Source organism: Lonchura striata, chromosome 10, assembly GCF_046129695.1.
Source record: "Lonchura striata isolate bLonStr1 chromosome 10, bLonStr1.mat, whole genome shotgun sequence".
NCBI lineage: Eukaryota > Metazoa > Chordata > Aves > Passeriformes > Estrildidae > Lonchura > Lonchura striata.
Window position 1 is genome coordinate 23089877 of NC_134612.1, and position 15716 is coordinate 23105592.

The 15716-nt window shown below is 40.7% G+C and overlaps 2 protein-coding genes across 3 annotated transcripts in view; one reads left to right on the plus strand and one right to left on the minus strand.

The window, feature by feature from the left end:
- The window catches only part of PHC3 (polyhomeotic homolog 3), a 30674-nt gene extending 20525 nt beyond the window's left edge, over positions 1-10149 (plus strand). For both annotated transcript variants that reach the window (XM_021548261.2, XM_021548263.2), the window contains exon 15: positions 1679-10149. In XM_021548261.2, coding sequence (XP_021403936.2) covers positions 1679-1833 — 155 coding nt within the window. In that variant the 3' untranslated portion in view covers positions 1834-10149. The remainder of the gene's footprint in view (positions 1-1678) is intronic.
- A 665-nt stretch (positions 10150-10814) lies between these two features.
- On the minus strand, positions 10815-12070 carry GPR160 (G protein-coupled receptor 160). Its single transcript, XM_021548223.3, has one exon. It carries the CDS (start codon positions 12020-12022, stop codon positions 11003-11005), a length of 1020 nt encoding a protein of 339 aa, XP_021403898.1. The 5' UTR covers positions 12023-12070; the 3' UTR covers positions 10815-11002.
- Between the last annotated feature and the right edge of the window lie 3646 nt (positions 12071-15716).

The following is a 15716-nucleotide window of genomic DNA, read 5'->3' on the forward strand; positions in this document are numbered from 1 at the left end:
ATTATCAGAAAAAATAATATGGTTTTTCCTTGTTCACAAACCTTTCTTTTAGATTAATATTCGCTGTTACCTTTATGTCATCTTCAGGTTATTTGGCATTTATCATTTCCTAACTATCTTAACCTTTAAAGCTTCACTCCCCACCTTTTCCCAAGGATTCCATTTTATCTGATCAGACACTGTAACCCCTACAGATAACAAGGCAGATCTCCACAGTTATCAGTCATACCAGAATTTTTGTTGCTTACCCATTAAAGCCCAAGCTGTGTTTGTTCCTAATTTTCTACTTTTTTTGGAATGCTATACCATTTTTTTGAGAATCCCATTAGAATGTTAACCTATAAGGAATATATCTTCACTGCTAAGTCATACACATGCATTTTTTAGACAGTCTTTTTTAGTAGTTCAGGAAAAGAATTGCGTAAGAGATGTTTAAAATTGGCAAAAGTTATCCTTGAAGTACCTTTCTTCTGATAGTTTATTGCAATTCAGTAACACTGCCTGCTTCTTGGAAACCTGCAGTGATGGCTGTAAAAACAAGCAAATCTCCATAGGTTTGGGATGTGGTTATTGCTCTTTCTTACTTGAGTTGTGTTACGGAGTGTAGCTCTGTCACTGCTGTTTTCAGTTACTGTTGTATGAATTCAAGGCTCTAGTGAATTCAATAACTAATCCTAGGCTCTCAGTAAATGATAATTCCTGTGCTAGAGTAATTGAAGTGCCACATAAACACAATTCACTTGCAAGTATGAAACCAAAAATTTTATTCTTAAAATGTGGTTTCTGTTTTGGAGCCATTACTTTTACAATATTTCACCAGGTGCTGGATCTGGTTTAGTTTTTGTAATCGATAAACAAGGTGATCTTTGATTTTAAACAAACTTATATTTATTTATATGTAATGAAAATTTATTATAATTACTCATTCCTTTCCATATGAATGCTTAGTTTCTCAAATACTTTTTTTTAAAGAAGTTCAATAGATATTTAAAGCTATATTCACAACCTGCCAGAATTTTTATTTCTACGTTGCTGCATTTGGGTTTTTGGGTAATTTTGGGGTTTATTCTTTTCAGTATATTCTCAAGACTTGAGTTACTGCTGTGTATAGAATATTCACTCTGATAACAAATGCTAAATATCTTCGTGAGATGATTGTGCCAAAGCCATACATCAAAACTTTGTTTCCTTAGCTCAGTGGTGTAACATACAGGTGGAAATAACTCCTTTTGGAAATTGTAGCTATTTGGATGTTCACACTGCACAGAGCAGTATAATATAGTTATCATTTATAGAATTAGGTAATGCTATCTCTTTATTGTTGGAAAGAACCTACTTCAATTACATTCCTGATTGCTATTTTATTGCTGTTTTCCCAGTCTCTCCCAATTCCTCTTAATGAAATGAAAATTCTGTCTTTGCTGGGACTTGAAATTCCCAGTGAGTAGTTCTCTGATAAATACAGTGCAATTAGAGGCTGTAGTAAAACTTATTTTCATATTATTTCAGAATTCCCATCATAATACTGAACTTTTGCATGTAATTTAGGTTCAACAAGCTGAAGAGATGAGCACTGGAAATATTGCTGTAAAGCTCTGGTGTGGACAAAATCTGGTATGGATATTGGATCTAAGAATGGACATTTCTAAACAGTAATCATATTTTTTATTGCCTTTAGGTTGTCAAGATATTGCAGATGAATTTAGAGCACAAGAAATTGATGGACAAGCTCTCCTTTTGTTGAAGGAGGATCACCTTATGAGTGCAATGAATATTAAGCTTGGACCTGCATTGAAAATCTGTGCACGTATCAATTCTTTGAAAGAATCCTAGGAGGTGAACATGAAGGTTTAAACAACAGTTTCTCAGTGACAGAACTAACAGTAATATGCCAACATCTTCACTGTGGCATGAGTGTTACTGTGATGTTTTGTTAAGTAGGTGGGGCTCTCCCCACATAAAGACTTTAAAGTGTTCCTTTGATTATACCAGGAGTCCTCTGTAGTTTTCAACAACTAATAAGTTTATAGTAAAGCCTGAGTAATGCTTTGAATTGAATTTTTTCATGGAAAAACATGAAGTGAAATATGCTGTGATAGGTTAGATATTCAACATGTACTTCATTTTATGAGTTATGATTAACACCCCAGTCCCCACCCCAATTCAGACACCATTTAAATTGTGTTGCTGTATTCTGAACGATTTTTCCCACATACAGCAGTGTTTGGACTGAACTAACAGAAGTGTCCACAGGCCCTGTGGAAGCACTAGTACCAGTAAAATGCTATGCATTTAGTTGTGCTCTCTGAGTTTGTTTTAGTCTTGAGCAAATTGTTTGTAAGGGGTAGGTTAGCAGCTGGTTTTCCTCGTGTAGGCTTACCCTCATCTCTGCCACTATAGTATTTTCTTGAAGTCTGTAAAATACTATAAACCATGTAGATGTCTCATCAAAATCCTCATGATCAGGCTACTGACACTCCTGCCAGAGGTAACTGAAGCACATGTTACTTTACTCTTTGAATGCTGCTATGCACTAAGGGGGCATTAAGTGTTAGGTTTGTAATTTCACATGCTGCTAGTTAAGCTAAACCAGCAGTTCTCAAATGGGGGTTCAGAGTGAACCCTGAGGAAGTGTGGGAGCACTTGGGGTTCAGGTTCCCAAATGCCTGGATGTGAGGGGCTGAAAACTGCAGCCAGGACCAGCTCATGTTGAGACAAGTTACAAGTTGCTTTAGAGCCTGAGGGTAGAGAAGGGACAGCATAACTCGGATGTTCTTTTTCTTGATACCTCTTCTAACATGTCTTTCCCTGTAGTGCATTCCCATTGCTTCACTGGAAGCTTCCAAGCACCTTTTCCTTGTCCAGTGGCCAGTGTGAGCTGTGCTTGCAGTACTCTGAGGAAAGAGCAGTGAGGCTTCCTCAGAGCTTGTGCAGGAGCAGCTGCTGAATGCCTGGAGCTGCAGGTCAGCAGGAGGAATGCCAATGTTGGCAACTCTGGGAGAATGTCCTGGTTTAGGGCAGATCTGGGAGGAGCAGGACAGAGAAATATCCAAGGGCCCTGCTTTTTCCCTCTGACAGGAGATTTTGTCTTGGATGCTGCAGACCCAGGTGGTGGATTCTAGTGTCCCACTCCATCTTCCCTCTCTCACACCCTGTGGAACAAATTTATTTCCCCAGTTACTGATGCTCTTGGAAGCTGCCTGGGCTCTGAGGCAGCAGCACCTTCTTGGCTTTTGCTTCCCCACCACCTGTGCACCAATGCTCTTGGATGTATTTTGTCCTTCTGTTCCCTCCCTTTTGCAGCTCCACTCCCCTTATGTACAGACCTGGATCCTTAAGCTCTTGTTTAGGGAAAGAAGGGTATGTGTGCTGATAGTCATTGTGTATATTTGAATTAAATATGTGTACGTGTCTGCAAATAATGTATTTTTTTGTATTTTATGCAAATTAATGCATAATATATGATTGTGTAGGGAGGTATTCAGGGGGCTGTACAGTATTCCTGAAGAGAGGAGGAACTGACCTAAAGTTTTGAGAACTGCTGCCCTAGATCAAAAGGAGTCAATGCACATACACTGGCCAAAAGGCAGGTTTGTGACAGAGAGATTAATATGTATATTATTTAACTGATGACCTTAAAGAGTAAATTTGAATTACAGAAAAATCTGTGCTTCATTTTCCTTTAATTAAACTATTGCTTTGTTTCCACTAACAGATTTTCTACCATTACCTTCTAGAGATCAACATTAGAATCATTGTTCTTGATTACAACTGTTTGAGCTTGCTAATAGCAGATGTTATTAATGTTTTTATTAACCACTGAAACTGCAAGTTAGGCCAACATGTTGCAGTTGCACGCTGGTATGTGGTGAGAACCCTTACCCAAATGGCACCAAAGCTTTAGAAGATGAATTGATGCCTGGGTTTATTTTGGAGGGAAGTTGCTAAGCACTTTCTAGTTTGTTTTGGTTTTTTTTTTCTATTTTAAGTTACTGTTGTAAAATAAACTTCTTAGTTGAAGTTCCAATATTTGCTAATATTCACTTGAAAGACATTCAAATGATGGAGACAGTGAGTTCCCATTTGTAGCATTTCTGTAAGATACACAGTGTAGCATATCTGTAACATATGTTCTAAAGGATATGTTCTGTTTTGATGAGCTAACTGAAGACTAAATATATCTTAGATATTTATCCTTTGGCTTTTGTCTTAAAGTTTTATTATTTTTATACAAAAATCTCACTGGCTAATTTTTAATCTGTCTTCTGATTGTACTGTTCTTAGGCAATGTAAAAAGTAGGGATACATAAATGTGGTTTGATAATGGCTTAAAGTGTACTAGAAAATGTGGACTTAGGGGTCTTATTTAGACCTGTAGTTAATCAGTGTTACATGCATGAGAATTTCATGGCTACTTTAATTTTGCTTTATTAGACAGCTTTCAGGAGAGCTTCTCCAGCTAGAGTTTGTGTCCAGCTCAGCCAGAATCACTGCCAGGTGCCAGGAGATCAGAGCAGACCCCAGTAAGGCACATCTGGTCCTGTTCATCTGGTATGTAATATTCCCTGTGGGTTTGGGAGAGCCACAGATAATGAGTTATGCTTTAAATATTCATAAATGCAGCAGCTTAGAATATGGGTCTTATGCATATTGAAAGTTTGTTTTTTTCTTCTTCAATGATATTGACAATTAACTGGAAGTTAAAATCAGACGCAGCTATACCAACCTGTACTGATAGAAGTGCACTTGTACAGGAGGGTTTGCCAGTGTAGCTGTGTCAATAAAATATTTATTTTCAAAAATCACACTTGTATATGAAAGTAGGCTGGAAAATTTCCAAGTGCTACTGAAGTCTATTTGGGAAGCTTATGAATTTTCTCAAAAAAAAATATAATACTTAGAGTAACAGTCCTCCAGAACCATTTTATGTACCAGCCACTTGCTGTTCAGATAGGTGAGGTTTTCCCAGGCTTATATTAACCGTTTCCCATGGCTTTGCCACATGTTAGTCTGTACCCTCTTGCAAAAGAAGAAGTATTAAAGATTTTAATTGTATCTTAACAGTTGTTCCCACAGGATGTGTCTACAAGAAATCTTTTTTTTTTATTCTCTTTATTTCCTGGGATTTTGCTTTCTGTATTCAGATTTCTGGTGTTGCAAGCTACCCCTCACAGTAATGTTTGCAGTATTTCAGCTTCTATAGGAATAGGTCAGAAGGGAAATACATTCCATGGCTTTTCCCCTTCCTTTTTCTCCACCACTGTCCATCCTACCCTACTCCTTAATGAAAACTGCAGCATTAGCTCAGGGCAAGCCCTTCTGCAGAGCACTGGGCTGAAGGTATGTGTCAGGATTTCATCCAGTAGAATAGAACTGTGACACTTGTCTCAGCTTCAGGGTTTGTTTGGGGTTTTAAAGAATTGCATATGAATGATCAAAAGGGGAGTGCAGCCTCCCCTGATCCATCTGGCTTGTATCAGCATCCCTGCTTTGCAGCAGAAGCAGGGTACTCCCCTGAGGAAGCTTGGCTACCTTCACTGACTTAAAGTGCCAGTTGTTTTGGCTCACCGGAGAGTGTCTAAAGGGGTTTTAGAAAGGCTGCATTGTAAATCCATTCTTTACCCATTAACCCATCATTTTTTTCTAGAAATGAAGCTCTTGATAGATGGTGAAGCCTTTGCTAGATTTTTGTCAGTAAGACATTTTAAATAGAAGATTTGTCCTGCAAGCAAATTTCCTCATTTTTTTCCTGTGAAAGCAAGTATTTACCCCCTGACTTCCACCTGTGCTTTGTCCAAAAAGGAATCCTGCCTTTTGGATAGAACAGATGGAGTCCTTTGTAACTGCAGATGTGGCAGGAAGAGGAAAGGATGGGGTAAAACCAATTGTTTAGGCAGATCTGTGATAGCTTTTGCATTGTGTCTTGAAGTATAAGGAAATATTCAGGTACAAAACCATTTACATGTAATTTGTATGGAAGTTTGGTGTGAGACTGGGCTGGGTGTGGTGTGCCACTGCCTGTCATGGCAGCTACAGCTAATGCCAGTTTCAGATGGATGTTCTCATTCTAATACCACAAAATCCATGCAGAAACTTCCACCTCAAGAGCTCAACAGATTTCTTACACAGTGACAAATCTACAGCTCTGAGTGATCAAAGAATTCAGTGACAGCTATGTTGAGTCCTGGTTTTGCAAGTTAGACATCCCCATCATTTATAACATGAGTAGTTCTGATTGTACTGAGACTGCTCATCTTAAAACTCAGCATGTATAAAGGCTTGCAGGATTTTTCTCTCACCAGTATTGTATGGAGATGTCCTGTTAGCATATACTTAGAAATATATTTGTCATCATTAACCAGACATTTCCCCATTGATTGTTTTAGGCTGCAGATAATGACAGTGCAAAACAATCAATCTAGGGTCGTTTTTATACTCACCTATATTAGTTTATTAGGGATGGAGAGTGTTTTAAATACACTGTTCCTGTTCAATGCTGAGTGGAGCAGGTATGAGCAGAGCTATCTATGAATAATTTCAGTGTAAAGTGCTAACTGCTCATAGTGAATTAATTTTCAAGTGACTCTTGCATAGTGAGCAATAGTTTCAGACAGGAAATACTGTGAGGAGAAAGAAATTTTAAATTTAATCCTTAGTTCACTTAAGATGAGCCTAAATTAAATTAACTTTAAAAGACTTTGCCTTTAGTGATGAGAGTTTATTTAGACCTGAAAGGTTTTATGTAGTTACATCCCCTGGATAGCTTTGCAAATGGTGACATTTGAAAAAGAGACAGTAATGATGCTCCAGTGCCAGCTGTGTGGGTTTTTCAGGAAGCTTTTTCAGGAAGCTGTCCATGGTCTGAGCTGATGGAGTTAGGGCCTGAGACACAGACTGAGCACCAAGGCAGTGATCACACAGTACCCTAATCCATGAGAATCAGCCTGGTTTGTTTTTACCATCTTCATTTCTTTGAAAATCTGACATTTCCTTCCCCACTCCATTTCTGAGAGTGGCATTTTGCTCTCTTGGCTGTCAGCTCTGGGGGCTGTGGAGTTTTGTGTCCTGCTTTATCCCCTGGGTCTCATGGTCAGCACTTCCACATTGGTCCAGGCCCATCCTAAGCTGCTGTGTAGGTTTGTGTAACCTCTGCATTAAAACACACACCTGCTCATTCACCTGAAGGTTGCATAGTATTTTCTGATCTCTTACAGCAAAGTGGAAGGGAAAAAGCAAAGTTCAGAGATATAAATATGCTGGTAATTGCAGGTATAGAGTAAACTCATAATCCAGCTTTTGTAGCCATGGATTTAATGTTTCTGAAGCACAGTTCTCAGAGCCAGTGTAATGAACAGATTTAAAGTTAAATTTTTTTAAATTTCCAGCAAGTATTCATGTTGAATTATCCAAATGACTCTGTAGAGTAAGGAGCTAGACAAACAAGATTTTAAAATATTTTTTTCCATCTACAAGTAATTGTAACTTGAGCACAATTGTGCATTCGTAGGATTGTGATCATAAACACTGTTTAAGTGCAATACATAACACTGAAGGAGCATTCTAGCTGTGTTTATGAAGCACTGCTTGGGTACATAGGGTTGTTGACAGTCTTGTGGTGTTGTTGCTAGGTAATAATCAGGATATCTATGCTGATTATGGGATTAGGTTTGAAGCACAAATGTCTTTGACTCATGAGGTAGATCTGCTTTGTGAGTGAAGCCTGGGCAGCCTGTGGAAGGCTTGTGTTGTCCTCCACTCTCCAGGCAGGATGCTTCCATCCTCTGGCAGCTTTTTGCAAATTCATTTTTGGAAAGAACGAGGGATTCTGCATGCCCAACTTTCTTTCCAAGTAGTCTTTGTGTTATAGAATGAACAAGCCAATACTGACCAGGAAAGATGTGTGTAAAGATGAAGGGTTTTATCATTGAGGGAAGATGTGTGTAAAGATGAAGGGTTTTATCATTGAGTGCCAAATACTCTGTTCAGAGTTGAAATCACATAGAATAGCTCATTAAAATCACCGTTGATTTGTAAGAGATTCTTTAAATGAGAAAAGTACAGTAGTCTCCCATAAAGGGTTAACACTTTAGCTGCTGTTAGCATTAATATCAATCCTGTAAGGTATTTGGATGGTATAAGGCCATTAGTTGCTGGCACAGCACAAGAAGTGATGTACAAAGGAGATGTAGCAGTGGTTATCAGTAGTTCTTTCATTTCAGATATTTCCACCTTCCTGGCACAGCTTCTATCCTCTCTGGCAGTGAAACTGTCACCCCTGTTCTAGAGAGGGATGGTCCAGAAGCACCAGGTTAAAAAAAAAAAAATGCAGAGGAAAATACAATTGTTAGGAAGGCAGTAGGTTGAAGATCACTGCTCAGCTGGTGTCTCCCTCCATGAATGCCAAGCATAAAAGTGGGCTTGCAAAGAGAACTACCATTAATGTTTTAAAACAGTCACTGGGCAGGCTCAGGCACCATGGTTGGATGTTGCTGGAAACCTGCAGTGCCACTGTTGCCTCCTCAGCTGAGGTGACAGCTTAAAAGGTGATGCTCTTTGGCACTTTTCCACCGAAAGTAAGAAAGAATAAATTTGACAACTAATACAGTGATGTAACATTAATACATTAATATTTGCTTTGGCTGCATGTTGTGGGTTCCCTGTAAAAAATGTTAAAAACTTCAAGTGGCTTTAGGAGCACTGCAGCAGCTACAGGAATTCTGGCACGTTAGGGTAGATGGGATTGTGTAAACTTTAATTAGGGCTTGGGAAGCTGAACCACACTGATAAATAAAACATGTTAGCAGCCTCACCCAACTGGTTGCAGTTCCAGTTCCTTGCATGTTAGTGATTCAGAAGGGTGAGACTTATCTTGCAAAACACACCTGAAATGAACTTGAAAATAGCTTTTCCTTCATCTGGTGTTGAACGAACTTTAAAAGAGGAATTTCCCCCTGCCTGCCAAGTCTGTACAAATTAGTTACTTCACGATTCTGAAATGCCTGGTGCATTCCTAGATTTGATGTATTTGCTGATTTTTAAATGGAATTAGGTTTTGTAAATATTTTGTCTGCCCCATTTCAGTGGGTGTCCAGTTTCTATAAAACCTGAAGAAATGCTGTGTCAAACCCCTGTGTTTAGCCATGGTTTATCCTATAGCATCTCCAGCACTAACTAACAGCAATTACAGTTTGAGGGAGCAGGGAGAGATTGCTTAGGGTTATTTTCCAGTTAACATTGTGTGTGTTTTCCTGCTTTTAACATGGAAATACAATTTCCTCCAAATAAATGAAATAATTTGTGGTGCCAAACACTTCAAACTATATTGCTAAGCATTGCCTCCTCTTATTGCACTAGTTTGAAAATTCAGTTTTTGATCATTTACTGTCCTTTTGATGGCCTTTTAACTAGATTTTTCCCCCAAACCATTTTCTACTGCTGAAAAATGCTTGTCCCCTTTTGATTACATCACAGAAAACTCAAAGAATTTTACAACAGACTGTGGGTGAAAGAAGCACTATGTGGGGTGAAGTAATAAATCAAAATAATCGGATTTTAGTATGTTTCAGAAATTGAAGATTAATTTATAATTGAGATGTGATTGTGTATTCTTATGGAGTGAAATACTGGAATATTCTTTTATAAGAAAATTTAACCCATGTAATCTTAAATTCTGCAATTAAATCTATCTCTATAATTGATATATAATAAAATAAATTATTACCCAAAATCGAAATTTTACAGTTGAAGAGCACACAATGAGCTATGTAAAAATATGATCTATACTTTGTGAATCGTTTTATAAGAAGCACTTTCCTATTACCAACTAGCATGTGAATGAATTTTAGATTCTCTCATTTGTTATGATCTGTAAAAATGACATTTCTTCAATCTGTCTGTTAACAGATAAATCCATCCTACAAATGCTGAAACAAAGCACCTTATACTATGCTGCTTAAACTTGCTTGTAATTGCACCTTTTGTTATCTGCAGAGTTTTCTTAATGAGTATTCTTGTGTGAAATCATTGTTCCCTGTGGGTCTGGGGGACAGTTAAATAACCTACAGCATCATTTACTTAGTTTCTCTTTCAACACAACATTGTATTGTGACTTTAGTGCTTCAGAAATAAATGCTAATTTCATTTGTCTGCTTTGGTTGTGTATAATTTATTTATCTTATACAAAATCAAATCAAGTCCATTGTAAAACTCGAAGAATTTGAAAATTGAGAGTATTTTTGCTAGAAGCCTAATTCTTTCCCTACTGAAGTAGTCCCACTTCATATTTAACTATTTTAAAGTAATTTTGTCTTCAAACTAAGGTACATTTTACTTTGAGCTATTCTTTAACCTTGGGTATGCATTTATGTATAGCAGCTAATCTTGATGCTTGTTGCTTTAATTATTTAATTATTAATATGTTCATGTACCTTAGAGGAACAGCAGCAAAGAAACAATGAAACAGCACCTCACCTGTAGTTGTGGAAGTTGCACATCTTGCACTGGTTTTGTACTATATAACATTTCTATTTCTCTAGGAGTTGTAACTTTAATTTAAACAAGTTATTTCTTGTTAAATAGACAGCAACCCTTACCTTCCATCAAGCTGACAAAAATTCACATTTTAAGAACAAAATACACTTCAAAAACTCATGTGAACCTTAGGTCAGCATCTGTATGTAATTCCAGCCTTCCAGACTTCATTGCATTTTGTACTGTAAAACCTGAGATAATTCCATTTAAAGGAAGTGTAGAATTCTATTCACAAAAATCAAGTTTAACTGAAAACTTGTCCTATATAAGCAGTGTTTTTTTAAAACATGTAATTTCAAGTCGAATTTCCTGGCCTGGCAGTGCTTGCAGTGCAATATTCACTGCAGTATTGCTGGGCACTGAACTTGTTTCTATGGAGTGAAGCTCTGGAGATGTTTCCTTGGGTCCTGTAAGGACCCGGCCACCCAACATCAGAGTTCTGCTTCTTTGCAGCCTTTTCAGTCGCAGCTCATTAACAGATGACAATTACTGTGCCTGGCTTATCAGCTGGCTTTGTGCTTTCATTGTTGAACGGCATAAAGCAGAATTTCCAGCTGACAAAGGGGTCTGTGCACCACCCTTCCTCTGTCAGCTCCACGTCGTGGCACCGGCACCAGTAGGCTGCTGCCAGGAGAAAGCTGTTGATGAAGCACAGCCAGGGCACGTTCATCTCCACGTAGGCTGGGATCTGCACTCCCAGGAGCAGAACCACCACCTGGAGAACAACAAACGGTGCCCAAGTGCCAAGGAAACACAGGAGGAGCCTGCTCAGGAGCTGCCACCTGAAGCAAGTATTGTTGTTGTTAGGCACGTAGGGGAACATCAGCGCAGGCTGGCTGGAAAAGGAGAGGAGCCTGGCAGACAGCAGCATGGTTGTCACCTCCCTCCAGCAAGCCACGAGAGCCGTGCCCAGCAGCAGCACCATGGCCCATGACACTGAGGAGCTCTGCCAGCTGCCAGAGAGAGGGCACTGGGAAGGAGAAACTCTGTTCTGCATCTCCAGCTCTTCAGAGACAGCAGGAACTTGGAGAGTGCAAAAAAACCCAGAAATCCATATAACCACCACAGCAAATCCATAAAGTAACTTCCGAGCTGTTGTAGGGAGCTGGGATGTTTGGGAGACGGTGGTGTAATAATCCAGAGCAGCCACGAGGTACACGGGGTAAGGCAAAATGCCGTAGGTCAGAGAAGAGATCTGAGTGAAGAGGCAGATGTGGTACTCTGTGAATCGCACGCCCCAGAGCGCAAAGTCCTCAAAACAGAAAATGAAACACATGCTCAGCAGCAGTGTGAAATCAAGGAGCGCCACTGAAACGCAGAAGCATCCCATAAAACTGACTTTCACAGGTCTTGGCTTAATTTGCAACATGAAGAAATCAAGGAAGACTTTTCCAAGCATAATCAGGACCAGCATGTAGCTGATTTCAAGAGGTTGGCTGGCGTGGGTGCAGTGGTGCTGACCAGAACTATTTTCACAGTGTCTGGCAGCCATCCTCCAGTGGTGAAAACAGCAAAAATAAAGTCACAGGGCACAGTGCTTCATCTCTGAAAAGAAAAAAAAAAAGTAGAAATTTATTTCTCTGTGGCTCTACCAATTAGTTACATCACAGCAACCACCCAGTTTGAATTTTTCAGGCCCCTTAATGAAGAGTAAGAGCATCACTTCTCATCATTAGGTTATCAAGAACTGCCTAAATTTTGAGAGTTAACATCTGAGTTTTAACATTCTTGAGAGTTAAAAGGTCAGCATAATTTACTTATTTACTTTTCTAGCTAATGATCGAAGGAAACGTTTAGGGAAAGGGAAGACATGGAGAGGTCTTTCTGTCCAGCTGGCCAGAGGGATGGAGGTTTCAGAGGTCCTGCATATTCTGAAAAAATTACAGGACAGAAATCATCCAAGACACTGCAGGAAATGCTGCAGCACAGCCTCACAGTTTGTTATGCTCATAGAATCTGTAGGATCGAGATTGCAGAAATATCTTGAAAGCAGGAAAAGCATCAAGCATCACCTCCTTTTTTGGTGGAAAAATCCTGGAACTCTGAGACAATCCAAAGCACAAGGGCTCCATTAGTGAATTGGGGTTTTTGTTCATCTCTAAGTACAATGACAGAGACCTCAGAACAGCTAGTTTTCCCTTCAGACTTGCACAAGTTTCTTTATGATAACTCTTTTCCAAATATTAATTCCTAAGGAAAACAAACATAGGGTGGCTCTGTGTATGTCAGCAAGACAACATGGGACAGTTTTATCTGAAATATTCTCTCTTTTCTTCAAGAAGCAGGATGGAGTCCATGATCCCACTGAAAGCAAAGAAGAGTGGAGGAGCCAAGGCTGCTGTAAACAGGAACTGACTCCTAGCCCTGTGTTAACAGCGAATTGCGTCCATTTAAGCAGACACCTGCATTTTGTGACCAGTTTGCCAGAGTCAGTCAACATTTGTGTTAGTGCACGTTTGAGTTTGAGTGTCCTGAAAGCAGAGTTAGAGCAACTACAAGTCCTTGGCAGCACAACCTGAGATGCATCCGTGGAGTTCATTTACAAGGCTACCTGGGCTGGCCGCTTCGCTCTTCATCTGCACAAGTGCATCCTCTGAAACCTGATCTGGCTTTACAGTACGGCTTAATTCCGGATTGTGCCTTCATGTGCTGGATGCTGCACTTGAGCCCGCAGAAGGGAGGGAGTCTGCACGCAAACAGGGTCCCGTTCAGTAAGAAAATAATAATAGTAGTAGTAGCAGTAGTAGTAGTAGTAGCAGTAGTAGTAAAGAATAAGAATAAGAATAAGAATAAGAATAAGAATAAGAATAAGAATAAGAATAAGAATAAGAATAAGAATAAGAATAAGAATAAGAAATAGTAAGGCGGAATCACCTGTCCTGGGCCGTGCGGGCACAGCTCCCATCCTGCGCTCAGAGCGCCGCGGCTGCCGGCGCCTCCCGCTCCTCGTCCCGGCCGCTCCCGGCCGGGCTCCGCCGCTGTCCCCGGCCCTCCCGGCGGGTTCCCGCTCCCCTCCGGAGCCAGAGGGAGGGAGGCGGCCCGGGGGGCTCCGAGGGGACGGCCGGGCTGTCCCCGCCCGGCCCCGGCCCCCACCTGCGGCCGGCGCTCCGCGTCCCGCCCGGCGGGGCCGCCGCCCAGCGCGGAGACCGGGCGGGACCGGGCGGGAGCGGCGGGCGGGGAGCGGCGGTGCGGGCTCGTGTGGAGGGAAACGGGCCTTAGCACAGGTAACATAACGAGTATAACACATGCAGCACGCGTAACACAGCTAACACAACATGTATGGCATGTACCGGCTATCAAGAAAACACGTCACACACATGACACACATAACGTATAGCACACATAAACATAACATATAACACACAGAGCACATGTAACACATAGCATTTAGCACACATAAGCATAAATAACACATATAACACACAGAGCACATGTAACACATAGCATTTAGCACACATAAAGATAAACAGCACATATTACATAACACGTGGAGCACATGTAACTCATGGCATTTAGCACACATAAATAACACATCTAACACACAGTACATATAACACAAAATAACTGCCCCGGGGAACAGGTTCCCTGAGTTGTGTTTGATCCCCTAGCAATGGGAGGTGAAGCAGCCTCATGGTGCCCCACTGCCGAGGGCAGCATGGTGGGATGCCCAGATCTGTATAAAAGTAGCAGATAAATATTTTGGGTTCTAAATGTGCAACGTATGTGGGGAAAAAAGGCGATGGTGGGGCATGAGGGTGCTTCAGCAGGAGCCCTCGGGTCCCTCAGGACTTGGCTGCATGGCAAGGAACACAGGATGCTGCCTCTGGGAAGCCCTTTGCCCACACGGTGGGTATTGTTTGATGTATCTTTCTGTATAAAATAATCAAGTGGCTGGCAGGACTTCTGAGAGCAACTCATTCTCTGGAACGAAATTCAGATGTAAGGTGTGATTTCCCCCCCCCCCCCCCTATTTTTTCTTGCCCCTCTCCTCCCTCCCTTCCATGGTTTGTCTTAAGGATTAAAGAACCTGAAGGGAAAAAAGGTTCTGCTGTTTGTTAGGTTTGGGGTTTTTTATAAAAAAACAAGATGATCAGTACTCTGTAAAACCTGACAGATTAAAGTAATCTTCAGCAGCATTCATGCTGACCATAGTTACTTATCCACACAGTGTTCATTAGGACTGTTACACAAATTGGAGTGTAATAAGAAAATGTTTACACCTGACAGAGGTATTGCACCTCCTGAGCACCCAGTCCACCCACAAATATCTGAATACTGATGCTTTCATAGTTGTTTTCTTCTTAGTTCTAACCCAGGGCAAGGCAATGAAAGTGGTTTTCCCAGTAGGAGCAAATGAACTGTTTGGATGTCTGTGTTTGTTTCTGTTCATGTCTCTCTTTCTGACTCCAGAAACTGCTGCACAGGCCTGTATGAGGAGATGCCTGGATGTTGGGAAGGAGGAACCAGGAGGGGCAGGGACAGTTTAGACATTTTTTTCTGCTGATAAAGATTCCAATGAGTGTGTGAACTCCAGACTGTGTCAGCTCTGTGCTCAGTGAGCTTTCTGGAGGAGTTCCTCAGTGGGCCCCACAGAGCTCAGCTCTGCCCACATTATATCCCCTTTTTGTGTTGTGTCTACTTCTCAGCTTCCCTTTTCCCCTCCACCACCACGTGAAAGTTTGCATTTAACTCACTGATTACTCTTGTTTAATGCTTCTGAGTGCTGTATCTCATCTTCCATCCCGGAGAAATGATGGTACAAAATTGGATATCTTGGAAATCAAATGCAGGACTTGGTGCTGGCAGGTCCTTGCTAAGTCAGGAGCTGCTCACTCCATGTTGGACAAGGGCTGCCTCTTCCTTCACAGGAAAACTTGCAGGTACATGACAAGCACCATGTGCTAAATTATACCTTGAGCCCATCTTGCTTGGTTAAAGAGGCTGCATTTATCTCCATGAGCAGCAATAGAAAGGTTTAAGGAATTTGTTTATATTTGCATGGAGGCAGCTGTGTGTAAAAACAAGACAGGAGACTCCTCCTCGAGGAAAGGAATACAGAAAATAACAGAATCTCTTCTAAAAGCTATTTATGTGTTAAAAGCACAAAGAGTGATTCTGTGTTTTCTGTTTAAGATATTTGCATAGAGCTTCCTTCCTTTTTCAGGGTTGTTTCCTGCTGCTGGTTG

Bases quoted from the DNA above. Each gene is read 5' to 3' on its own strand.
- GPR160 (XM_021548223.3), bottom strand. From the start codon at position 12,022: ATGGCTGCCAGACACTGTGAAAATAGTTCTGGTCAGCACCACTGCACC.